At 41.2% G+C, this 27993-nt stretch overlaps 2 protein-coding genes across 6 annotated transcripts in view; one reads left to right on the plus strand and one right to left on the minus strand.

The window, feature by feature from the left end:
* Window positions 1-27933, minus strand: LOC307038462 (D(4) dopamine receptor-like). Of its 4 annotated transcripts, XR_013807997.1 has the most exons (6): window positions 15648-16478; window positions 7465-7577; window positions 3797-4185; window positions 3485-3667; window positions 635-921; window positions 4-332 (listed from the first exon to the last, which is right to left on the minus strand). XR_013807997.1 is itself a non-coding variant. In XM_079679861.1 (5 exons), exons 1-5 carry the CDS (start codon window positions 15918-15920, stop codon window positions 704-706), a joined length of 1176 nt encoding a protein of 391 aa, XP_079535987.1. In that variant the 5' UTR covers window positions 15921-16479; the 3' UTR covers window positions 1-703. The 4 variants fall into 4 exon arrangements, 3 of the variants coding, with proteins under 3 accessions (XP_079535987.1, XP_079535989.1, XP_079535988.1); XM_079679861.1 differs by having other exon boundaries at window positions 1-921; window positions 15648-16479; XM_079679863.1 differs by lacking the exon at window positions 15648-16478 and adding an exon at window positions 27910-27933 and having other exon boundaries at window positions 5-921.
* LOC307038426 (NACHT, LRR and PYD domains-containing protein 3-like) overlaps window positions 11115-27993 on the plus strand; it is a 33204-nt gene continuing 16325 nt past the window's right edge. For both annotated transcript variants that reach the window (XM_079679811.1, XM_079679812.1), the window contains exons 1-4: window positions 11115-11254; window positions 18327-18416; window positions 21833-21937; window positions 24478-24573. In XM_079679811.1, the coding sequence (XP_079535937.1) occupies window positions 18349-18416; window positions 21833-21937; window positions 24478-24573 (269 nt within the window). In that variant the 5' untranslated portion in view covers window positions 11115-11254; window positions 18327-18348. The remainder of the gene's footprint in view (window positions 11255-18326; window positions 18417-21832; window positions 21938-24477; window positions 24574-27993) is intronic.

The raw sequence follows: 27993 nt of genomic DNA on the forward strand, positions 1-27993 counted from the left end.
ACATTTTAATTGGATGATGAAACTAAGACACACAAAATTGGCCAAAAGCACGAGGACAGCTAAACTTTCCAGCCATTTCTGACCTGCAGGATACAGAGAGAGAATATTTCAGACTTCATTTTTAGTTTAAAGAACATTTATTTACGCATGCGCCATGATGGAAATGTTAATAGTCTTGAGCGATTAGGCCCTGATCCCCGATCGTATATCTTAAGGGGAAAGTGCAGCCGTGAGTATATTAGGAAACCCCCTTTTGGGGTCTAGACACTGGTGGTGGTGATGATGAAGATCTGGATTTGATGAGGAGAAGACATGAAGAAGATGATGAAGATCTGGATTTGATGAGGAGGAGGGAGAAGAGGACATTTACACAAAATGTAATAACGTCATATCGTTTTCACACAATTCATTTCTATTAGTCTGGATCAAATATGTCCCATAGTTTTCAACACAAGTGAATACGTCTCTCTGGAGTCTTTTTTTATAAAAACCTTTATTCTAAAAAGATAGATTCCGACATATAAAATCAGTTCTTGTTGGTTTGAGGTAGTTTGTTCTTTAGCCTCTTCACAGGAAGCTCAAACAAACCTTCTTATGTAGAAAAATCACTGAAACAATGGCAACATGTACAGACCCTGAATGAACATCCGTAGTGTCTCGTTGGAATAAAAAAAGGCGTCTCTTCCTGCAGCATCTTGAGTGTTCATGAGGCGTTCCTGGAGAAGCAGCTGTGCAGGAACCGCTTGAAGAACTTCCTGAACTCTGTGTTGAACACGGTGTAGATGACGGGGTTCAGGGCGCTGTTGAAGTATCCGAGCCACGTCACCACGCTCATCAGAGCCGGAGGAACGTAGCAGTCCTGACATCGAGCTCTCACCGTGTGAAGCACGAAGAACGGAGTCCAGCAGAACAGGAAGGCACCTGCAGGAAGACAGGGAGAAGAAGTCAGGGGTCACATTTTGTCCGAAATATTACAGTGACTCACTTACCACATGTATTATCACAAAGGTTTAAGCGCAGTATGCTCAACATAACTATCAAACATGACATGCAATAGTAGGAAGGTTGGTAGTAGCCAAATCTAAATCAAATATGAGACAGAAAACAGTCAGTTACAGAGCCATGCTCAGCTGGAACTCTTTAACGGTCCATGTCATTCAGGAAAATTCTCAAGTACTTTTCAAAACGAACAGACGTGCAATAGATGCCGTGTGTAAATTGAAAAGATAATACATTTACAACGTAGGCAGTCCAAATGCTTGAAAATGCATGTGTCTATAATAATAAATTGAGTCCAGGTGGATGTCAAAAATCCTGTGGAGCCATCACAAAGAACTGCTTTCTACCAACAGGTGCAGAAGAAAGTCATCAAACTATTGCTCTCAGGTGAGGCTGAACGCTTTGAAAGTGACTAATCCTCGGCTTCTAATCTTCGCCATCCGCGCGAGGTTAGGTGAGGATTTCTGACACACATTTCCCAAATAGCACAACTGAAGAAGCCGTTGAGTTCGACTTAATAAAATGATCAATTAAGCAATCAACTCCGGTTGACTTTCAAGTGATAGAATCAGACTCCAATTTCAAATATCACTTTTCTCGGAGGATTAAGGCCACATGTGAATTCTTTTTGGGATCTGACCAAAAGGGATTTTTGTTTTGAGGTCCCAGAAAAAAATCTGAATTCCGAGAAAAAAAGTCAGAATTATGAGAAAAAAAGTCAGGATTCTGATTACTAAGAAATTGGGTTACAGGTTTAAAGCAGTGGCGAGCAGTGACTTTTATTCCTAGGCCCTCCACCCCTTCCCTCGAGTTATTACGTCACAGCGTATACTTCAGCGGAATATCAAAACAACGGCCCAGGGTGCAAAACGCATCAATGAAAGCGACCCTCCACCACACAAAACAACACCTGTAAATAACTCTATTTGTGTTCTTTGAAATTGAAAAGGATATTGCATTGTGTTTGTTACTTCCGTTGCAGTTGTATGTCTTAAGTGTAATTTGGCATGCTTTTATTTTGAAGCCGAGTTAATGCTGTTGACAGGAAGTTGTTGTTGCTATGGAAACAAGAAAAGTTTCACAGCGGGCGGAACTTGTCATAAAGTCCGCGATAATAACACCCACCTATTTAGAGGGAAGATATGATTGTTCAATTGTACAGTCATTTGACATGACTCTCTCGTTCAGTTACTATAGCTGGACCCTCTGTGAATTCATAGCTGGACCGCCTGGACGTCCAACAGCTCCTCTCTTCACAGTAACTCGCAGAGACGAGCTTCTTTCATTTAACCCTTCACATTCCAACAGAAACTGAATAGGCAGATTCGAAGGATTTATTTATTTGGAAATGTTATTTTAAATACAATTAAATCAAGTTATTTTGGTAAAACTAATGAAAAATATAACAAAAAAAATAACAAAAAAATATATTAAAAGAAATATATATATTTTTAATGTTTTTAAATATTATTTTGAAGAATATCGAGGGCCCTGACGGCGTGCCACTGGTTTAAAGGTTACATTATTTTATATTTACAAACAATACTTTTAACTATAACTCAAAAATGTATCAGTTAGATATTCTCATTAGAGTTACAGACTCTCACAGGGATTTTAGGCTTTGCAAACTGTTAACATGCACTAAAAAACCCAAAACAGGGCCTCTTTAAATCTATGGTAAGGGTTGTAAGAATCTTTTATTTAAAAAAACGAAAGTTTACTTATAAATGTACTGTTTTTACGATGGAATAATCTTGTGAGGAGCACAACACCAAACGTAATCTGATTCTCTTCCTGCAGAAATAAATTTGATACATTGCATTGCAAATGAGTGACTTATTATTGTGAAGACGTGCTCTCTCCTGAGCTAATGAGAGGTTCATGAGAACATGGGACAAGCTTTACGTAATAACTGGACTTCAGATTAAGGAGCTGCAGGATTAGCCGCTGTGTGCTAAAGAGAAGCACTTCTACGCATTAGAACCAACACTCACTGCTATTAATAGGACGACCTTTTCTCACTGTTGTGTTTGTGCCTCTGAACACGCATGAGATGGGTGTGAGGCTTTCAGGTACCTTCCAGCGCCCATTTTATATCCAGTCATTAATTGTGGATAAAAACTGTTCAACATAAATCTTTAATAATATAATACTGTAAAAAAAAAAAAGGACAATCTGCATCCTGAGTACTTGGACTTTTTTGGAAGGTCAAAAATACTGCAGTAGCAGGAATATAGGCTCATAATATACTGTTTATACATATGATAGTACATACTGTATGTACATATGATAGTACATACTGATACATATGATAGTACATACTGATACATATGATAGTACATACTGTATATACATATGATAGTACATACTGTATGTACATATGATAGTACATACTGATACATATGATAGTACATACTGATACATATGATAGTACATACTGATACATATGATAGTAGTAACTCGTTAGACAGGAAGTGAACCTTACCTACAACGACAGGAAGCACCTTCATGGCCTTCCTCTCCCGGTTGTTGATCTTAGCCGTTTTTCTCCGGCGAGGCTCCTGGTTGTACTTGATCTCTGAGAAGCTGACGGTGGGCACGGGGCCGCTCTTTAACTCCGAGGACTTGAAGGTGGACGGCTGCTCCGGACTCTCCATCAGCTCCCTCTCTATAAGGAGGCAAGAGTAAACACATCCTTTACTCAAGTAGAAGTACAGATACTCGTGTTTAAAGTGCATTTTGCATAATAGGTGACCTTTAAGTAGTAACGAAGTAATTGTTCTCCACTACTTCCCACCTCTGATGACGGGCGGCAGTAATGGTGGCAGAGCGGCGAGCGCCGGCAGCGCGGCGGCCGCTTCTTGAAGCTTCCGGCAGTCCAGAATACTGTTCTTGAGCTTGGCTCTCCGAGCTTCTTCCCATCGCCTCAGGCCTCGAAACATGCCACAGTACAGCAGCAGCATGATGGGACACGGGATGAAGAATGAGCACACGGACGAGTACAGCACGTAGTCGTCGTTCTCCAGTTTGCACTCGGTGGGGTCGCGGCCCGGCACGTTGTTGATGCCGAACACGACGGGCGACGCCACGGCCAGCGCCACGACCCAGGTGGCCGACAGCAGCACCGTCTGACGCATGTCCACGTGCTTCCTGTTGTAGTTCAGAGGGATGACTACAGCGATGAACCTGCAACACGGCAGAGAAGGTTTTAGTATATGTAGCTTTAAATCCTTTCATCCTTCCTTTATAACTAATGCTTATGATTATTATGTATTCATTTCAACAAGGACCATGCATACAAATACATTAATCTCAGAAAAGAGAAGAGATGAGTTAGTCCATTTCCATCTGCAGTCCTTAGGTAGATACATAACAATCAACAAACATTGCATAATCTCTATCACACAAACAATTATAAAACATGATTTAAGTACAGGTCAATACAATAATACATAGAACAGTTCAAATATAATATTACAATACAGTTAAGATTGAAAAACCTAGATTACAGTGTAATTAATGTTGGCATGACTGGTTGCTCAAGAACAATTTCTTTGCACCATCAGAGAAAGAGTTAAAGTCAGTACAGGTTTTAAGTATATAGGAGCATATTCCGGTGTTTGATGGCCGTAAATAAAACTGCAGTTTGTGCAAAGGCACTGGGCCTCTAGAGGCGAAGTCCCGCCCATCTACTTCCGACCCATGGGACCTTATTTCGAAAAAAGTATGTATCGAAGTCAATGGAGAGAGAAACCGTATCTCTGGATCCCGTTTTAATTGTGCCACGAATTACACATATGATGTTTGTCGATCTTAAAAAATTATTTCCATGTCAAAAAAGTCACAGTTTGTCTTAAAACTATGAAAAATACGCAACTAGAAAGACTACAAATCCCAGAGTCCCGGTCCCGCATGCTGGCTCTCACGGAACCGACTAACTCCCCTTGTGTGTATGTACAGCTCTCAACATGCCCAGACTTGGAGTGATTTTCACCTCTTTTAATACTTTCCGCCTCATTCTGAAAGAAAGAAGTGAAATGTGTCAACGTGACGGCCGTCTTGGTGTGTGGTGCGGGACGGGAGATGTAGTTCATTGAGCGGTTTCACACAAAAAAGTGTTACTTTTTACGTCAACGTTCTATTTTTTTTAATTTAAAATGATCTTTTAAAGTGACAAACATCATATGTGTAATTCGTGGCACAATTGAAACGGGATCGAGAGATAATCTTTCTCTCTCCATCGACTTCAATGCATACTTTTTCCGAAATAAGTTCCCATGGAGGTCCCCCGGAAAGGGAGGGACTTCGCCTCTCTCTGCTGTTGATGTATTGTGATTTTAAAAAGGTGTCGATTATCATCTGGCCGGGGACAACAGCTGGAAATTAGCAGTTGGCTAAAACTGCACCGTTTACTGTTTTTAGTGACAATTGATTAATGGGAACTGTCCACGACACTATAAACAAATAAACTAAACTAAATACGTACAGTTTGTTTGCTAGAGGAAAGGTCATGGCGTCATTGAAATGTAAAGGGTTCAACCTCTGGAGAGACGTTTAGTTTATCAACTCCTATTGACTTTCGAGTGATCAAATTATAATCTGAAATCCTATTTTCATCACTATTCTACGGAGGAGGATAAGGCCCACATTTTGGGGATCAGGCCAAAAGTGATTTTTTTGTTTTGAGGTCTGAGAAAAAAGTCTGAATTCTGGGGGGAAAAATCTGAATTCCTCGAAAAAAGCCTAAAATCAGGAAATGTTTTCTTAGCTTTACCGTTTTTTGTTTAATTCATCATTTTAACAACGCATTAAAAACTGCGACCCGGGAAAATATAATTCCCTAGAATCGTATTTGAGGATGCAGTTTAGTTATACGGCAACATCCATTTCCAGGCGGCGTGGTTGCATGTCTTTATGCCAAGCTAACCAGTTGGTTTTGCCAAAATGTCAAATGAGTCCTTTAACTTAGGACTTCAGGAACAAAAACATGGACAGAAGAAATTCTGGCGTGGTGACAATAATAAATAGTATCCTCTATCTCAAAGGCCCCACTCAGTCCTGGGGGCCGTGGCGTTGTTCTGTAATCCATCACTGAATGACAGCAGGTCATCAGTCAGTTTGATGGTAAATCAAACCTGCAGAGGAACTAGAAGCCAGGTGGACTCAGCAGACCTTCACGATCTGTTTCCTGCCTTTCTGTTAAATTATTCAGACAGTAAAACCTCTAAAAAGCTTCGGATCATTAGCATCAGTCCCCGTTAGCTCCACTGCGTCCATCAGTCTCGGCTCTAATCATATTTATCTGGAGTTGGGACATCAGCTTTGAGGGGCAGCTCCAGAGTTTCATCCTTCAACATCAGCCCGAGAGTTCGGATAATCTCATTGTGTCAAACTAACGAGTGCAGAGTGATGCCGGCAGTTCATCACCGCGGACACATCCTCTCATTTTTCTTCTTTTGGGGCTTTTACAGGAACAAGACAAAAAGGTTGTCCTAATATTTCCGCATTAGGGTGAACTGTGGCTCCATTATCTGACCCTGACGACCTTCAGATGGAGAGCTGAAGACCTCAGAGTTCTGGTTTTGATTAATTAGCTGGATCACCCTGACTGAAGCTGAAAAACACCTTGGTGGAAAAGCGTGTTTTGCTTGTGAAGCTTCCTGACTGAGTGACAGGTGGTAGGTATGATAAGAGCTGTTCAAATTCTCTTAATGCTAAGAAAAGGTGCCTCAATGCTTCCGTTTTAGCATAGCACGGTGCAGTAATGAGTCCTAAAACCATAACAATGTGTTGGCATTTTACTACTTCCTGTTCCCTCATCTCGAAGTCAACGTTTTTTTGAAAGGGTTGATAGTTGGATGTCTGGAATAAGTTGAAGAGATTTTCAAGGTCTGTCCTACAACATAAATGACATCAGTAAACAACCCACTTGTAATTGAGTGAAGCTTTTATGTGTCATAAAATCAGGGGTTGCTAACAAGTGTCTAAATGAGACGATTGAACCTCATCACCCCGACCATTAGCCACCTTTAGCTTAGCGGTGGTGACGTGAAGTCATGTGACCGCGCTGTAGTTCCTTTATAGCCCAACATTAGCCACCTTTAGCTTAGCGGTGGTGACGTGAAGTCATGTGACCGTGCTGTAGTTCCTTTATAGCCCAACATTAGCCACCTTTAGCTTAGCGGTGGTGAAGTGAAGTCATGTGACCGTGCTGTAGGTCGTTTATAGCCTCACGTTCGCTATCAACCTTTAACGACCGCATTTACTCTTCAAAAACCTTACATGCTGAACAAAGCATGTAAGTATAATTTACGTGTGGAGATCCTATTTTATGGAATATTTTGAAATCCAACGAAAAAATTATGCTTCCTCCCAGGTTGGCCTACAAAAATATCATTACTGCACGACTCTATAGGGAATGTGAGATAATGTCTTCCCACAATCCCTTGCGGCAACAATATTTACCTGTCGACGCTGATGGCGCAGAGGTTGAAGATGGAGGCGGTGCACAGCATCACGTCCATCGTCATCAGGTAGTCACAGACCGAGGTGCTGAGGGTCCAGACGCCGTCCTGGAACTGAGGAATCACACAGTATGTTTACTGATCAACATCAACATACAAGCTGTACACACATAAACTCATTTAACTAAATACATTTACTCAAGTACTGCTCTCAACAGAGCCAATAATATGTGTTTGCTTTTACTTTATTAAAATAATATTGCATATATGCAACATTTAAAAAAATATATATAAAAACTAAATAAAATGCAAAGAAATTACTTAAATTAAATTATAAACATTAACAATTGAAAAAATAGGATAAATGTACCATCCGTGCAGTTAATATTAAACTCATAATTGCACATGTAATACAAAAAACTGTAAAGTAAAATAAATAAAATCCTACATATAAAAATTATGATATACATTAAAATATATATTTATATAAATGTGAATGCAATTAAAAGCTCTAAGCATGACAATATACAACGTAAAACAATAATGGTTAAAAAATGTATAAAATTAAACATTTAACCGTAATAGCAGAAATAATACAATAAATAAATACTTAATATTTGTGATGGCTAAACAAAGAGATAAAATAATCAGAATCAGAACACCTTTATTCGTCCCACAGAGGGTACGTTTGAATTTGTTACAGCAAGAAAAGAACCAAAGAAAGCTTAATATTAACTAAGAAGCAGCAATACAAAAATATTAAAGATAAAACACACACAATTTACAAAATACACATCCTGTAGCAGTTCTGAGAGAGATAGCAGCCAGGTATATATTGCACAGCTATCAACGACATATGCACATAATTGGTATTGCACAACAAGGGGTGTTATAGTCTTTGTTGTTATATGTGCGGGGGTCTACCAGGGACCATGATGGTTATACAGCCTGAAGGAAGGACCGGCGTAACTTAAACTAAATATGCCGCTGGGCACCAGAGAGCGAATCCTAACGCAGGTAAAAGTCGATGTCCAGACGAGAACGTTGTGTTTGTTCTTACCGGTGCCTCTCCTGTGGTTTCTCCTGTAGAATATCCTATGATCCCGGCTAAAAAATCACATGCTCGTCTGGTGCACCAATCCCACCGCCACCATTAAATAACAAGTCAATATACAGCTCCAACAGTTGAACATTGAACTAACTACTGTTTATTTAACCTGTTTAGCCCTGAGCCTGTTTTCCAGGTCTCAGGCTCGAAAATGACATTCCCAGAACAAATGACCATATCTTCCCTTCTAAAAGGGTTACATTAATAATCTTTTTTCTCAAAGCAAGGTTAAACCTGTGAGTTGGATGTAGAAGTGTCAGAATCAATATAGATGTTTTTATTTTTAAAGTAAATTCAGATTGAACACAGTAAAAAAATGTAAATTATAGTGTCTGTCCAAAAGAAAAAAAAAACTTATAGTGAAAACCAGTGGTGTAGCAGCTAACTTTTACTCTCCGATCTTTGCATACAAATGGAATTATGGATTATAAATAATTTTTTCAAAGCGATAGACACATTATCAACCTATGGATTAACCGATTCAGCCGCGTTTTTTCTTGTTTTAATGCCATTGAACACGTCTTTTGATTAGATTGACAGCTACGGTGAGACGATCTCCCGTAAAAGCTCCGTAAAGGTACGTGTTGTGATGTCTGCGTTTGCTTCCCCTGTCGCGAGTTTGGATCGCTCAGTGATGATATATATACCAAAAATAATCTGTGGAACCTCAGCTTTAATCGGATATCTGGTATGTGCAGTTACGATAAGTAATAAGGGTATCTTTTATCTTGAGTTCTGTGCCAAAGTGCATTTTTAGCTCAGGGGTCATTTAGATGCTTCTTATGAGACTTGTGTTTTGTTTTGGTAAAAATGGTTTGTATCGTCAGTTAGCTGAGATTATTCCCGTTAATCTGGTATAACACATTAATAGGTTCTTAAATATTAAGATGCCCTGAGACACAGTGTCGTGAAAAAAAAAAAGACCCGCCGAAGGGGTCTTTGGGGCTTAATTAAAGAAACATTAAAGTGTTCTCTTTAATAAAAGCTCTCTCATAATAGCTCTTACTTATTAATATAATATCTATGACAAGTTACTTGTTGTGCTCCAATGTTGTAAACAAAAGCAGTTTAGATAACCACACAAACAAAAGGTGAACTGTGATGAGTGAAAGAACATGATGCATGGATAAACAAACACACAAGCTCCAGAGAATCAACGCTATGTGACAAACACAGACTTGTTGTTATTGTCTTCGTTGATTTCCTAAATCCCCATTGTTGTTTCAGGGGCCCCTTCAGCTGACCTTCGACCCCGGATCTGAGACGACCTCCGGAGGAATGTACAGTTCATCTGGTGTCCTCAAATAGACAAAGACTGATTGTAACTGTGTTCAAACTTGAACTAAATTGTTATTATAAAAACATGATGTCAGTCGTGATCGCTGCAAAAAAACAGGGTCGTTTCCAGTGAGCTTGGGCAAGCGTAATAATTACTGAGTTAATTAATAATACAATATATTAATATAATATTGTATTAAAGGGCCCATGTCATGCTTTTCTGGTTATTACCCGTCCCCTTGTGTGTTATGAAGCTTGTTCTGCATGTAAACGGTCTGCAGAGTCACAAACCCTCACAGTACACCCTGTAGGGAGTAAAACTCTAACACAGAGAAGACCTGTCTATGCTGCCCCAGAACGCCTCGTTGGGGATTTCTCTTTTTCCATTGTTTGCCTTCTGGGTTCTGTGACGTGTGAACAGCCAAATCAACAACAAATGACCGGATTGGCCCAAATGGACCAATCCTTGGAGCTCCTCACTCACCAGGACCCCTTGGCTAACTAACAGGGGTCCCCATTGACTTGCATAGAGCTCCCTGAACGCTGGTAATAGACGAGTTGGGATGGTGGAGAAATAATCTCCGCAGACCCATTCTCACAGCGTTAAAAACCTTTTTCTTACTCAATATCAAGCCACACTTATTTTTTTTACTTCGGCTGTGAGTGTTTGTGTGCTCAGGATGAGTTTAGCTTGTTCTCACTGTATCACCGACCAGGAAACCTGTCCGCTCCTCGCAGCAGCGAGCAGCAACGAGCCTCATACGTCCCGACCAATCAGAGCACACTGGGCTCACAGGGAGGGGGGGCAGGAGCTCCAACAAGCCGTTTAGGACAGAGAGTGAATACACATACTATACAGAGATGCTGGATGAGAAACCAATGTGATTTTGGAAAATTGCAAAATATAAATATATTCTAGTAGACCTCAACAATGGAATTATGATCAGTAGAAATGGCCATGACATGGGACCTTTAAGTACAGAACCATTTTCAAACTGGAAATGTTTCACCAGCTGCTCTTAAACAGGCACCATAACACAGCGTTGTGAAATATAGCTATAAATCTCCAGATGTGTAAAGAGATGTCCTTTATGTATTGAGAACATACTCCTACTTATGCTCAATACACTATTTGAAAAGCCTCTTGGATCAGCTGTAAAATGCATCGTCACAAAGTTAAACAACAAGACTCAATAGTTCTTCCTCCACTTCCTCTTGGCGAACTGCCACTGACAGGTTGAACCACATTGTAAGATAAGAGTTTACATTTCCCAGAAATCAAATCTGAAGTTTGTCTGAGCGAGAGCAGAGCAGCAGCCGAGACAAGTCTCTGTTTCTCTGAAGAAACATTCAACTGAATCCAGCAGCTTTTTATCAACAACACAGCAGGACTCTGCAAACACTGGTGAGTACACTACAGAGACATCACTAACTAAATATTTAGTCAGAGTTGGATTAAAATCAGAATCTGACTATATTACATCCATTTGACCATATAAAGAATATTATACAATATAAATGTGTCAGTTAAGATAAAAACCTCAACATTTAAATTAGCAACAGCCAAAAAACAACTGCAATGTAAACTCTGTGTAAATTAGGTTAGAGAGCATAAAGTCAAAGCTAGCATTAGCTTATACTTATTTCCATATTTCCTGTATTTGAAAACATCTTTATAAATGACTCCATTAAACAAAGTAGAATCTAAATATTAGATTTGTTCTGGACCGTCCAAAGAAAGGGGTCTGGTGTTATGTTACAAGTGTTGCTTATAAAAAGGCATGACAATTACATATTTCATCTTATATCATGTGTACACACTGTGGTAAGTAGCCTTGAGCTTTGAACCTGTTTCTGTAGTAACTGCTGTCTGCCTTTTGAAGCTGATAACGTTTACTGTTTTTTAACAAGTATTAACTTCAGCAGGGCTGCCAACATTTGAGTTAAGCTTGGAGTGAGATTTCTTTTTTGGTGATCCGAAAAAAGAAACGTTCATTTGTACAGTGTTACACATGTATTGAACATGTACAAACTAGGGTTTCCCATTCATGTACCGGGCGCTACAGTGGAATACGCACATACACAGTGTACCCGCGACTCTTACAATGAAGGGTCGATAATAAGCTCACAGCCAATAAAATGGCATTTAGGTGTAAGCAGAGGTAAACTTAAGTGCTATTTTACAAGTGTGTGTGTGTGGGGGGGAGGGTCCTCACCTCCGGGGGGTCCAAGGGCATGCTCCCCCAGGAGGACTTTTTTTTTAAATATTGAAGTTAAATGCATCAATCTGGTGCACTTTGAGAGCAAAATGAATTTAAGGATACAGCTCTCAACAACACCCATATGAAACAGAACTGTAAACAGATTTTCTTTTTCTTTATGGATATTTTACAAATCACTCATTTAAACTTTATTCTTGTTTTATTGTCATAGTATTAGTAGTATCCAGTATCATAACTGTTTTTCATTTATTCTCATAAATGGTGATCAAAACGTTTGAGAACCACTGAGATAACTAGACTAAAGTTAACTATCTAAACAGAGAGTCCCTTACCTCACTGAGCTGTAGTTATCTCTCAGTCTGACAGCAGAGAGCTCTCCCTCTCATTGTTTGAGAAACAGCTTCTAATATCGGTTAGCGCAGCTAGCTAACCAGATGCTAACAACAGCAATGCAAATAGTGAGTTTGGTAGAAATATACTGTATAATAGTAAAGTTATTTAAGATTATACCATATTTATTGAAGATTTACATTATAAATATTACCCATAATTATTCAAAAGCATATTCTTCAAAACTCTCTGCTGCAGTATGACCAACACAGACGACTATTGATGTGTGTGTGTAGTGAGTTTGGTAGTAATAAGCTGTATAATAGTGATTGAATCTTATTGTATTCTCTTTTTTCGGAATTGCACTTTGCAGACGGTCCCTGAGCACTCGTTTCTTCTCCGGCTGCACATATTGGCTTTTTTTTGGATCAAAATGTGATTGTAGTTCGTTTTCAACCTCACCACGGTACTTAGGATTCGTCATTTGTGTCTGAATAACGTTTTGTTCATGAGTTATTGATCCCTGAAATCAGAATCTCCCAATATCGTTCCAACTTTACTGAAGCCAGAAGACCGTCTCATTTCGTAGACCGCTCGGTTTGCTGTTCCTTCACTTTATTTTTATATTTATATACATTTATTTTGGACGAAAATGTTGCGTGAGAAAAGGCAAGTGGCGTGAGTGCGTGAGATATGGGTTAATTGCGTGACTCTCACGCTCAATGCGTGAGTGTTGGCAGCCCTGACTTCAGTGATGCTCAGCAGGAGGTGATATGATCAGTAGAAATGGCTATGACATGGGACCTTTAAAATTAAACGAACTTCATAAAGGGGGCGGGGCTGCAGCTGAAGGTTGGCTAGAGTCCCGATTCTTAAAGGGACAGTACGCAGAGTTAAAACCATGATCACTGATGTCAAATAAAACACTGATAAATATATAGATTAAAAAATATATATGGATCAATTAACAATAAAACATCTGTAAAATATACCCATAAATTAAATGAATGTTTTGATTAGAAAATTGTAAATTATTATTTTACCGCTCCAAGGACTTGTTCCTTCCTACTGTCCCAAAAGTCCGTACTGAACTGGGAAAGAAGGCGTTGATTACGACGCTCCTGTGGCTTTTGAACCAGCTTCAATGAGCTGAAACTCAGAGAACTGGTCTCAGACTCAAAGCGACTCTAAATGACTTTGTAGCAGGCCGCTGTGTCTGTAAATGCTTTGGCTGATCTTGTTGTGACTGTGATTGAGTTTTGTTTTAAGTTGTCTGTTATTGAGCTGCTGCCTATCTTTGGCCAGGACTCTCTTGGAAAAGAGAGCAGTTATCTCTATGAGACCTATCAACAACAAATGGATTTGCAGGATTTGGGTTTTTGGGTCGTGTTGGGGATTTGAATAATTTATTTGAGTCTAATGGTTCTATCTTTGATCAAACATAAATGCCAACAAAAGAAACCCCCCCTCAAGGCCCACTTACTCCATTGTTCTGGAGCTTTTGAGCGTAAAGCCTGATCTTCATCAGCTTAAGTATTTATTTCCCCGAATGTCATACAACCCCATATATATTATTTTCTGAGCACCACTTTTCCTCAATGCCAGTTTAAGATACTGCCTGGCAAAAGTAACTGCCCCGGCCTCTTTATGGCAAAAACAAAGAATCCTCACAGCTAACGATGCTAATGAGGCTAATGTCATTAAGTAAGTAGTGACTGTAGATGCTCCGCAGGGAATCTTAAGTGTTAGCTGCTGCCTGCCACTCGTGATCCTGTATTGATTTCATTAACTAACTATTGACGCCAATCATCAATCTCCAATGACATTATTTAATAGTTTGCCTAGCTGACCATCACTGGGCTCTTTGTAGATAAACAAAAATAGCACAGTATTCTTAATTCTTGGATGGGATTGGCCAAAAACCTCAGGATCTGTTTTTACAGCCAGTCAAATGGCAGCAAATGTTTTCACCCAAAAAAGGAGCGGGGCCATGACGTAGAGGGGAAGTACCGGATGGGTTTCTCTCATCTTTAGTTAAAAAAGCTACAGAAAAAAGCCAGTGATTTGACTCCAAGATCAACTTTCTGGAGGATTCAAGTAATACAATCATTTGGCAATTTTATAAAGTCACTAAAGTTTTCCAAAAGATGTATCAGAATTTTGCAGACACTTTAAGAAAAAGCCATATCTTATTCAAAGTTGCATAAATTCAGATGACTTGAGCTTATTGTATGTACATATTATATTTAGATTTTAGCGGCTTGAGTAAATAAAAGTACAATATGGAAAAAGAATCAAAGACACACAATTACACAGACATTTAATTTAAATTAAAGTGGAGACACCTTGTTTTTTTTCAAAAGTAATAACAAACCCCCTTAAAACATCTATTTCAGAGGTGTGCAAAGATTTCACCTTATTTTTTAGTATTTAACAAACCATTACTGATAAGGGGCACAATCATTTCACCTTAATTATCTTATCAATTAGCTGTTGGGTAAAGCATCCAGGATGAACAAAAAACCCTTAATTCAATCCAGAAATCCCGCCAAACACTTTGATTCAAATTAAGATATCCATTAAATTCTCGAAAAGCAACAATAAAGTACTTTAGAAAAACATTTATAAAGAATGCTTTCTCCTTAGTTAACATGTCAATGGTCAAGTTAAGTAGGTTTTAAGGGCCATTGACTGTCATTTTTATAAATGATCTGATACTATACCAAGAACATTCTGCAGATGTTGTGTAATGCATCCTGGATCTGCATAAAATCTATTCACATTTCCAAACGACCCAATGAGGTGTATTACTTTCCCTTTCCCTCAATATTGTTTACTTGAGTAAATGTTCTGAGTTAATTTACACTGCTTGCTAACATATGTTGTGCAAACATCCTGGATGAACTAAACATCCTTAAATTCGCTTAATTTGAAACAAACACTTAACTTTAAATTAAGGTGGCATTTTGGACTAAATCTAACTGCCAACCAAACCTCTGCACGCAGTAAACGATAATCGTCTTAATATATTTTTCGGGTTCTCGGTGATGCCTTTTGCTCCTCTCCAACTCTGCCTTGTTTTCGCTGTATTTCAGTGTTTGTTTACTTTTCTATTTTATTTACTTGCACTATTATCTGTTTTATTGTGTTGCACTGTTGGAGGAGACTCTGATCTAAGCCGTTCATTGACTGTAGCTATATGTGCACATGACAATACAAGCCTTGAATCTTGAATTCGGATCTCACCTCGGAATACACAAAGAGTGGCAGCACGAGCACCGCGAGCATCAGATCCGACACCGCGAGACTCACGATGAAGTAGTTTGTGGTGGTCTTCAGCGCCTTCTCCGTCATCACGCTGAGACACACCAGCAGGTTCCCGCCGATGATCACCACGATCAGCAGCACCCCGACCACCAGGGCCGGCACGTTGTAACCCCCCGAGGCCGCCTCCGGGGCCACCTCTCCGCTCAGGTTCCCAGCCATGTCCGCCCCACGGTCCGGCCCGCGGGCTCTCATGAAGCCCGGGCCGGACTATGGTCCCCTTACTGTGGGGTCGTCATGGAGCAAAAAAAGAAGCTCCGGTGCGCACTTTACGCAAAGGAACTGAGCGTAAAACAGGATGGAAACAGGTGCGTAAAACTAGTGCGTAAAGCAGGGTGGAAATAGGTTGGTTTGATAAAGTTAGACACCCCTAACTCATGATGATTAACAGCTGCTCACAGTTTCAATTCTGCTCTTCAAATCTACCGTGGTGAGCTCTTTACGCAAAGGAACTGTGCGTAAAACAGGTTGCTTTTGCAAAATCAGACACCCCTAACTCATCATTATTGAACAGCTGCTCAAAAGTTCCGCTTCCCCTCTTCTTAACGTTGTGAAAAAGTAAAAAGACATCGATCCAAAGCTTAAAAGACGCTTAAATGATTGGAAAATTGAAGCGGATATCTGTGTGTCCTTCGATGAAAGAGTGGCCAGCAGCCGGAGTGTGTCTGCGGTCACATCCCGGGAAGTGTGTCGGTGTTCGGGTGTTTTCAGCTCCGGTGGGTTCACCTCCTGCAAAGGCCACTGCAGGGCCAAATTAGCCGATTAAAGCCGCTTATCAGCTGCGCTTTACTGTGTCCTTCAGTCCCTGAGCTGAGACGTCTCTCTCTATGTGTGTATGTGTATGTGTGTATGTGTGTATGTGTGTATGTGTGTATGTGTGTGTGTGTGTGTGTGTGTGTGTGTGTGTGTGTGTGTGTGTGTGTGTGTGTGTGTGTGTGTCTGTGTGTGTGTGTGTGTGTGTGTGTGTGTGTGTGTGTGAGAGAGAGAGAGAGAGAATGCTGCATACAAAATATCAACAACTTTATTTAAAGTTAAATTATAAGTCTAATAGTGAACAATATGATAATATATATATAAGCAAATATATAATAGATAGAAATACTATAAATGTTTCCCCCCATTCAAATTGCATTATTTTACGCTGCAGGTGCATTAAAAGTGTCTTTATCCACATTTTGAAATGAATTAAATCACACAGATTTAAGGTGAAGTTGATACAGGCTTCTCCTATATTTTCATTAAATAAAAGTGATGGAAAGTATAACATAACAAATAGATCCTTTATTCAATATGTATCATCAATATAAGCTTTAAAGAAATAAACATCAAGTACACTTCCTGGAGTTGCGTAACTTGAGAGCAACTGACAAAAATGAAGTCAGAGTGTAACAAGGGTAGTTAGGACCCATGCAGCGCGCTGGACCAGAGTATTAGTAATGACCTTGATATTAAGCTAGATGCAGGTAAATGTATAATGTGTGCCTCTAGCCATCAGGCTGCACAACAAGGGGTCAACAATGTGACACAAATACTGGACATAAAATACACACTGTTTTCACACACAAACACACACACACACACACACACACACAAAAACACACACACACACACACACACACACACACACACACACACACACACACACACACACACACACACACACACACACACACACACACACACACACACACACACACACACACACACACACACACACACACACACACACACACACACACACACACACACACACACACACACACACACGACCTCTGTAGTTTGGGAACCTGCACAATATTATTCCAGAACATTCTAAACATTGCACATTTTCCCGCCCACAGGAATGTAACCCATTTTCATGACATCATGTCACCCTTTAAGCTGTTGATTCCTGATTTAATATAGGAAATCATTCTGGATATGTCAAACCTTCGGGGTAGATGTGTTTTCAGTGAGGAAAGAGATGCAAAAATACATATTCGTTTGCCGACTTGTGATCCTTATCCTTGCGGACGTCTATAGGTCAAAATGAGGTGTTATCACTGTTGCTGTTCAACACCTGTATTTTCTTTACAGATTTCATTATAATCAGAATAAGTTTAAAATCAGTTAACAAATAAAATATCAATACAGAGCGTTTAATTATACTTTCCTAGATAATAATATTATTATAATAAAGGTATTTATAAAGCACCTTTCATGCATGATGCAGCCCAAAGTGCTTTACAGAGTAAGATAAGAATGAAACTGCAATTTAATTCTTTATTATATTTGATAATAGTTGGACTTTTACATAAACTTTAACTTCATCAAAAATAATAAAACAAATAACATTTCCATTGTGTATTGGGATCTAGCAGAGTATTTGCATGTATTACTGTAATCATAACTGTGACCTTGTTGTTAGGATTCGAGCTAAAGACAGTATATGTTACAGATTGTGAACGTCAGTTTTTAATTTCTGTATTTCTTTTAGACCCCAACAATGTCCCAGATCACTTTGACCCGAAATGAACCAAAGGGTGCAAAATGTGAACCTGATACAAGGTTTAAAAAAACAAAAAACGTTATAAAGAGTGTGTATTTGTCCTGTGTTACCAGTTTACCTCTCTGACTTGAGAAGATGAGTGATTTCAAAGAAGAGGAGGACGACTCCATCTCCAGTAACGAGCCCAGACCTCCAGACACAAGGTAAGAGTCTGTTTACTGTCAACTGACCTGAAAAGGATTCCGTTTGTATGTTGTCTGATAGCTCTGTTTATTTACATGAGTGAAGCACATTTATTTAGCATTATTTAGCTTATTGTATTTATTTATTTTTCTGACATGTAGTTTCATTCATCTGCATTACTTACGCATTGGTCTTGCAACACAATCTGCACTATTTTATTCCACTCTAATCTACTCCGTTTTATTTTGCACTATTTAAATGTTATTGTTATTTTTAATTCTCTTATTGATTTATATTCTACTATTTTTGCATTGAGTGAGGAGCTCGGGACTTACGATTTGCATTGCCATGACTACACTGTAGCTACTATGCATATGACAATAAAGCCTTTGAATATTTAATCTTGAAGCACAGTTCAATAAAGAAATATGATAGAGTCCATTAAAAAAGTTTTTATTGACTTGGCTGTGTTCTTTAAAGGTTCAAAGGTACACAGGTTGTATCTGTCGTATACACAGACAGGGTAGTGGTGTAATGAGAATCTTTGGTCACAGGTTCCTTCAACAATAAAACAAGGATATAAATAAGACACAAAAAAACAACAACATACAAATAGTTTGTTTGTTTGTAGCCTTTATTTAACCAGGTGAAAGCCACTTGAGATCAAGAGATCTCTTTTTCAAGGTTGACCTGCAGGACATTAGTTACACATGTAACATAAAAACAACAGAATAACAATAAGGATGACATATAACATAATGTACAGGGTACAGTTTACAAACTCTATTTACAGTGACAGGTACCATGAGTATCAAACAGCATGTCACCCAGCCCAGTTTCACAGTGACAGGTACCATGAGTATCAAACAGCATGTCACCCAGCCCAGTTTTAAAATGATGCAGGGGAACCACAGTGCTCAGTTTTAAACATGTTTGCAGACTGTTCCAAGTTAGTGGAGCAGTACAACTAAAAGCTTTCTTCCCTAAGACAGTCCTAGCACTTGGCACATTTAATAAAACCACATCATGAGATCTCAGGCAATAAGTACTTTCAATTCGTCGAGAGATCAGGGAGCAGATATAAAAAGGTAGTGATATTTATCTTGTCTAAGGACACATTGCCATGTTGACTGCAGGGGCTGCAAACCCTCTAATTGGTGGACGACCATTAAACTTGTGAGCCAGAGCTGCCACAGATAATAATAATAATAAATTATATTTCTATAGCGCTTTTCTTGAACCCAAAGACGCTTTACATTTGGGAGGGAGGGTAGACAAACAAAACAAAAACAAAACAAACAAAACAAAACAGAAAAGCAGTCAGGAAGTTGGTTGAGAGGGGGAGGGGGGCTTATGGATATACAGAGTTGAAGAGGTGGGTTTTGAGGCGGGACTGGAACAGGGTGAGGGACTCAGACTCACGGAGGTCTTGGGGGAGGGAGTTCCAGAGCTGCCGGGCTGCCACAGAGAAGGCTCTGTCCCCAAAGCTCCGGAGTTTGGCCTTGGGGATTGAGAGCAAACCGGCTGAGGTGGATCTGAGGGACCGGGGTGGTTGGTAGAGGATGAGGAGGTCACTGAGGTAGGGGGGGGCCAGATGGTGGAGGGCTTTATAGGTGAGGACCAGGAGTTTGTAATGGATACGGTGTGAAACGGGGAGCCAGTGGAGTTCTTTGAGGACCGGGGTGATGTGATGCCCTGATTTGGTGTGGGTGAGGAGTCTGGCGGCTGCGTTCTGGACACGCTGGAGTCTGTTGAGGGATGTTGTGCTGATGCCGTAGAGGAGTGAGTTGCAATAGTCAAGGCGGGAGGAGATGAAGGCGTGAATGAGTCGCTCAGCTGCGGGGTGGGTGAGAGAGGGACGGAGTTTGGCGATATTGCGGAGGTGGAAAAATGAGGTTTTAACTACTTTGCGGATGTGGGGCTCGAGGGAGAGGGTGGGGTCGAATATAACGCCAAGGTTTGCGTGCCTGGGTGGAGGGGGAAAGAGGGGTGCCATCAATGGTGAGTGTCAGGTTGGGGATTTTGCTGAGGGTGGATTTAGAGCCGATGAGGAGGAGTTCAGTTTTATTGCTGTTGAGTTTCAGGAAGTTGTGTTGCATCCAGGATTTTATTGCAGCCAGACAGGATTTAATGTGGGTAAGGGGGGGGGGTTGTGGTGGGATTTGGTGCTGAGTTAAATCTGTGTGTCGTCAGCGTAACAGTGAAAGTCCAGGTTGTATTGCCGGAGAATCTGACCAAGGGGGAGGATGTAGGTGATGAAGAGGAGGGGGCCGTGTACTGAACCTTGGGGAACACCTTGGGTGACTGAAGCTGTGGCAGAGGAGTGGTTGTTGAGGGAGATGAAGTGGGATCTGTCGGAGAGGTAGGACTGGAGCCACCTGAGTGCAGTACCTTCGATACCGATATCCTGGAGTCGGGTAAGCAGGATGGTGTGGCTCACGGTATCGAAGGCTGCACTCAGGTCGAGGAGGATGAGGATGTTGAGGGAACCGGTGTCAGCAGAGGTGAGGAGGGAATTGAGGACTTTGATGAGTGCCGTTTCTGTGCTGTGGTGGGGACGAAAACCAGATTGAAGAGGTTCAAAAAGTTGATTTGTTTGGAGATGGCGGTGGAGTTGTTTGGAGATGATACGTTCTATTGTTTTAGAGAGAAAGGGGAGGTTGGAGATGGGGCGGTAATTACTGAGGGAGGAGGGATCCAGACCGGGTTTCTCGAGGATGGGAGTGACAGCAGCAGTTTTTAAGGCAGAGGGAACGGTTCCTTGGGACAGGGAGGAGTTGAAAAGGTTGACAAGGTAGGGGCAGAGGACGGGGAGGCAGGACTTCAGTAAAGGGGTGGGTAGAGGGTCAAGCGAGCAGGTTGTGGGTTTGGAGGAGCTGATCAGTTTGAGTATTTCAGGGGGGGTAACCCTAGTGAACTGGGAGAGGCGGGCGTGGGGAGGAGGGGTCGAGAGGTCCAGGGAGATGGAGGGAGAAATTGTGGCGGTGGATGTTGGGGGAGATGTTTGTGTGTCAGATGCAGCGGATAGGGAGAGATTAATGGCAGTGATTTTGTCAGAGAAAGACTGGAGGAATGAACTGCATGTGGAAGTGGAGGAAGAGAGGGTGTCAGCACGGGGTTTGAGGAGCTTGTTGACGGTGGAGAAGAGGGTCCTGGGGTTATGGGAGGGGTCAGTAAAGATGGTGGAGAGGTAAGCAGATTTTGCGGCAGTGAGGGCGTCTCTGTAGGTAGTGAGATGGAGTTTGTAGGAATCATGGTGAACTGTGAGGGATGATTTCATGGTTAGGCGTTCAAGCTGGCAGCCGGTTTGCTTCAGTTTACGGAGTGCAGGGGTGAACCAGGGTGAGGAGGTTTTAAAAGTGACATTTTTCCTTTTGAGGGGGGCCAGGCTGTTGAGGGAGGCGATGTATGTGTAAAACTTGTGTTGCTTCCACAGACGGAGGGCACAGTCTTCAGGCTCCAGCTGTCTGTCTCTGAAGAGTGACCGGTCTAGAATGGAACCTCTAACCTTCAGCAATGAACCTGGACCCTCAGACACAAGGTAAGAGTCGGCGGCAGACCCAAAGCGCTATCAGAAACGTTGCTATCAGAAACAATGCCCGATTGTTTTGTACGTAATATGGTCGGTGTTTACATTAGCATCGCTAACACTCAGAGCTAACCTGTACTGGAGAGCATGTGTGTGAAGAAGCAGGAAATAAAAAGGAACTCACCTTGTGGTATAACCGGCAAGAAAGAAAGCCTTTGAGCTCCATACTGTTTCAGAGATAATCCTTGATAATCCATGATATGGCGTTTCATCATGGCAGTATTTAGTTTAGACAGTGGCTGCCGGGTCCCGCATGAGCTCAGCCCCCTCCATTTTTAGTTATCAATTTTTATTTTTTTAAAGCTTTATACCCCAAATCAGCACTTTTGAAACAGGAAGTGAAATAGAGGGATATGAGGCATGGCTAAAATGGGTGATCTGTTTTTTTTTTTGACCAAAACACTTCATAGACAAGTTTTTTATAGTTTTTTATATACATCTGAGACCTATGCTATTGCCTAAAAATAGCATGATAGGTGACCTTTAAAGTCAAAGCAGCCTCTGGCAATGAAGTCTATGTGATGTCAATAACACGGTTCATTTCCTCCAGTGCTGTGTTGTTGTCTGCTTTCAGTTAAAAATGCCGGCATTCGATGACGTGCCCAAAAAAACGAGAAAGTCCCAAGACATACTCTCCCCATCCAAGCCCCATTTACTTGAGACATCAGCGATACATCACATGTTAATTAGCTGACATTTTTTTTCTAAGCGAGTTAAATACACTTCAATACTGTTGACCAATGAACCAAATAAACTAACATTCACACACTGTTGGTTATCTGGAATAATTTGGGGTGAAGTATCTTGTCTAAGGACACATTGCCATGTTGACTGCAGGGGCTGCAAACCCTCTAAGTCTAATTGGTGGACCATAATGAATAATTACAGACCAATATCAAACCTTCCCTTTTTAAGCAAATTGGTTGAAAAAGCAGTTTTTCAACAGTTGAGTAATTTCATGTTTTTAACTGACGGTTTTGATGTGTTTCAGTCGGGCTTTCGACCTAACCACAGCACTGAGACTTCACTTGTTAAGGTCTTAAATTACATCCATTTGAACACAGACAGTGGCAGAATATCAGTGTTAGTATAGATCTCAGCGCTGCCTTTGATACTGTTGACCACAACATATTGTTAGACCGTCTTGAAAACTGGGTGGGAGTTTCAGCAACAGCTCTAAACTGGTTTAGCTCCTACTTGAAGGACAGAACAAATTTTGTCTCAATAGGCAATTACAAATCAACCCTGATAAATATGTCATGCGGGGTTCCTCAAGGCTCCATCTTAGGACCTTTGCTTTTTAATATTTATATGCTTCCTCTGGCTGAAATTATTAAAAAGAGCGATCTAAGCTATCACATCTATGCAGACGACACCCAGATTTATTTTTAAATTACACCGGGAGACTACTCGCCGATTAGAACACTGAGCAAGTGCATTGAGCACATCACTGACTGGATGACTCAGAACTTTCCCCAATTGAACAAACAAAAAACTGAGATCATTGTTTTTGGAGCAAAGAAAGACCGATTCAAAGTAATCACAGAGCTTCAGTCGGCAGACTACAAAGTAACTCACAAAGCCAGAAATCTGGGTGTAGTGATTGACTCAGACCTGCATTTTAACAGTCACATTACAACAGTTATTAGGTCTGCATACTACCACCTGAAGAATATATCAAGGATTAAAAAACTAATGTCGCAACAGGATTTAGAAAAACTTGTCCATGCTTTTATTTTCAGTAGACTGGACTACTGCAATAGTGTTTTCACAGGGCTCACTAAAAAATCTATCAGAAAGCTGCAGCTGATTCAGAACGCTGCTGCTCGAGTACTCACTGACACTAGAAAAGTGCACCACATCACTCCGGTTCTGAGATCATTTCACTGGCTTCCAGTCGACCAAAGAATTGATTTTTAAAATACTACTGCTAGTTTTTAAATCACTAAATGGCTTAGGACCGAGGAATATAGACGACCTACTCCATCACTATGAAGCATCCAGGAGTCTCAGGTCTTCTGGGTCGGGTCTGCTCTCTGTTCAGAGAATAACCACTAAACATGGAAAAGCAGCTTTTAGTTATTATGCCCCAACAATTTGGAACAAACTGCCCAAATTGTGCACGTCCGCCGAAACACTTCCTATTTTTAAATCCCGACTAAAAACTCACCTATTTGCCACTGCTTTTAATTGAGCTGCCCATACTCACACTACAGTATGCCTTTTGTATTCTGTACCTGCTGTGCTTATTTATTTAATTTATTTAATTACCTTTGCTTATTATGCCTGTTTGTAAATGCCTTTTTAATGATGTATTTGTGCTGTATTTGTTCTTAAATGTTGTTTGCTTTTAATCTGTAAAGCACTTTGAATCGCAACGTGCTGAAAAGTGCTATATAAATAAAATTGCCTTGTCTTGCTTTGGACGACCATTCAACTTGTGAGCCAGAGCTGCCACAGATGTATGTGTAACACTTTTGTTGTTTCCACAGACAGTCTTCAGGCTCCAGCTGTCTGTCTCTGAAGAGTGACCGGTCTAGAATGGAACCTCTAACCTTCAGCAATGAACCTGGACCCTCAGACACAAGGTAAGAGTCTGTTCACTGTCAACTGATCCGAAGAGGATTCAGTTTTAATGTTATCTGATAGCTTCTTTTTTTTTTAAAGAATTACACGAGTGAAGCAAAGTTCAATAAAGAAATACAATAGAGTCCAATAAAAAGGTTTTATTGAGTTTGCTGTGTTCCTTAAAGGTTCAAAGGTACACAGCGTTTATTTGTCATAGACACAGCTACAGGGTAGTGGTGTAATAATAATCTTGGGTCAGAGGATTGATGTTAAAGTTAAACACAGTCTTCAGTCTCGAGCTGCTAGTCTATGACAGGGGGTGTCCAAACTTTTCAAAGAGGGCCAAATTGGATAGTGTGAATATGCCCGGGGGCCAATTGTCCCTTCTGAAAAAAGATTAACATAAAAGTAACATACAAATACACTGTTATATCACAATTTTCCCCGTCACAACCATCTTTATTTTTCAAATGGCCAGATATAAGCCACTCAGGCAGGCGTGATCAACTCTAAAAACACAATTCATATCTGGAGAATCAGATAACTTTGAACAAACTATGTGGAATACCTTAAACTTTGTAGCGGGTTTGACCTATTTTTAATAAAGTGGTGTGCCACTCAGAAACAAACCTCAGAGATCTAATAGGGGGGTAACGGTTCACAGAATTCACGGTTCGGTTCGTACCTCGGTTTGGGGGTCACGGTTCGGTACGCGTTCGCTACAACAACAAAAAGCAAAAAAAAGTCCCAGATGCATAATTCCAGGTTTTTTGTTATTTATTTTTGAACAGTAGTGCAAGTTTCAGTATAAAAATAAGGAACTCTAACCCCTAGATTCCACCGGGTCCGTCTGCGGCGCGTTACGGCTGCGGTGCTCACGGCGATCGCGGCGATCGCGGCCACTCTAGTCAATGGGTGCTATTCCACCACACGCGGCGCGTTACGGCTCAGAGGCGTCCCAGAAGCGGCTCGGCGCAGGGCTCCTCTAAAATTAGGATGAATCCTATTTTTGTCGCGGCGCAGCCGTAACGTAGGCAGGAAGTGGAACGGTCAGAGCATCCGGGCCAGGCCCATCCCCCACATATACTAATTTTGCAGACCCCCCCTCCTTCATCACAACATCTTCACTACGACACGCACAATGGACGAGGAGCTTTTCATTCTGGAGGTTTATATGATGTAACCAATGCTTTTTACAAGGACAACATCAGAAAGGACAAGGCCTGGTTTTTAATCGCTGGAGTATATAGCATATATATACACACACACAAACTAATTTTGCAGACCCTATCCCTCCATAGTCTTTCAAGTAGGAGGAGAAATGCCAGTTCTCCTCCGGTTTACAGGCACTGCGTTCATTATATATATATAGAATAATTATGATGATAAATGCATTTTTTTACCACTAAAATACAGCAACACATCTTTGATTCATGTCGTTTAACTGGGATATTCATCCATCCATCTCCATCTTCTCCCGCTTATCCGTGGTCTCGTCACAGAGGTAGCAGTTCCAGCAGAGAGCCCCAAACGTTCCTTTCCCTGGCCACATCAACCAGCTCTGACTGGGGGATCCCAAGGCGCCCCCAGGCCAGATCCCTCCATCTGGTTCTAGGTCTACCCCTCGGTCTTCTCCCAGCTGGACGTGCCTGGAACACCTCCCTAGGGAGGCGCCCAGGTGGCATCCTAACTAGGTGCCCGAACCACCTCAACTGGCTCCTTTCGACGCGAAGGAGGAGCGGTTCAACTCCGAGTCCCTCCTGGATGACCAAACTTCTCACCTTATCCCTAAGGGAGACACCAGCCACCCTGCGGAGAAAACCCATCTCGGCCGCTTGTATCCGCGATCTCGTTCTTTCGTTCATGACCCATCCTTCATGACCATAGGCGAGGGTAGGAAGGAAAATGGCCCGGTAGACAGAGAGCTTTGCCTTTTGGCTCAGCTCCCTATTCGTCACAACGGTGCGGTAAAGCGACTGCAGTACCGCTCCCGCTGCTCCGATTCTCCGACCCATCTCACGCTCCATTGTTCCCTCACTCGAGAACAAGACCCGAGATACTTTAATTCCTTAACTTGGGGTAAGGACTCATTCCTTACTTGGAGTGGACAGTCCATCGGTTTCCTGCTGAGAACCATGGCCTCAGATTTAACTGACCCAATAATTATTATTAACTTTGTCTGTACAAAGTAGTCTGTCCAGGAAATATGCCCAAATCAACAAAAACTGCGAGCCGGCAGGCAAGACGCTCCGCTTCTGAAATGCTTCTGAAACGCGTCCGGTAGGGTATGACGCCGGAGGAGGCCAGACCAAAACCGCGGCACAGCCGTAACGCGCCGCAGACGGACCCGGTGGAATCTAGGGGTTACATTTTGAATAATTAACTGTATTACACAGTTAAAAACAAACCACAAACAGTACCACACACACTCAGATGGCCATATTATCTATAATGGCTGAAGTCAAACAAAAAGGTTTCATCAAGCTGTAAAACTAAAAAGAATGTCTTGAAGGTGGGGGAAACTTCTGTGTAGCAATGCAGGAGGAGTCACCGACTCAAAGGAGAAACGGGGAGAGCTGGAGCTTTGATGGCAAACACTGACGGTTTATTTGGAGCTTCGGCCGGAGAATTCACAAAACAAGTCCAAGAGTCAGAGGTTCTGACTTCACGGTAGAGTTGCCACGTCAATTCTGAAGAACTCTCCCCCAGACCCGTGTATTTAGCTAGTCCAGAGAGAATAATCAACATGCTGCATAACAAGATAGAATCATAACACCTCTATCAGCTGACGCCAACAGGCAGGAACAGGGAGACAGAACACTGAGAACACAGCACCAAGGTTACAGGTGCGTGTGCTCAGTCAGGACAGTAGAAGAAGAAGAAGAATTCCTTTTTTGTCATCGCACCAGGTACAACAACATTTAAAAAAGCAATCCTCGCAGTGCATTTCCACATTATACGAAAACATATATCTATATAAACATATACACACATAAACATATGCTCACACATCCATACCAACATGCATACATTCCCGCACATAATTTAAATACAGTTTACAATATAAAAAACACAGGGATGATATTTGGCATCTCTGATGTCGATCAGCTAATAAATAAAAATATTTGAAAGATTGAAAATATTACTAAATAAATAATAAGAAAGTGTTTCAAGGGCAGAGAGCCGTTGAAATATATATGCCACTAGCTTCCGTTATTTATTTTGGTCTCTCGGCTTTCATGTCTATTGGCTTCTTAAAAACAGCAGGGATAAGCTGTTGAACTGCTTTTGCTCCGGTGATTGGCAAATCTGGGTGATGCCTTCTGATATCATTTAGCATGTTTGGCGTGTGTTACCATTAGCATACCGCACCGCTGTCGAACAACGCCGACACACCGTCCTCATCCGATCCACCACTCGCACTTCATCGTTATTGTAGT

This window comes from Notothenia rossii, assembly GCF_949606895.1.
Source record: "Notothenia rossii genome assembly, chromosome: 5".
NCBI classification, from domain to species: Eukaryota; Metazoa; Chordata; class Actinopteri; order Perciformes; family Nototheniidae; genus Notothenia; species Notothenia rossii.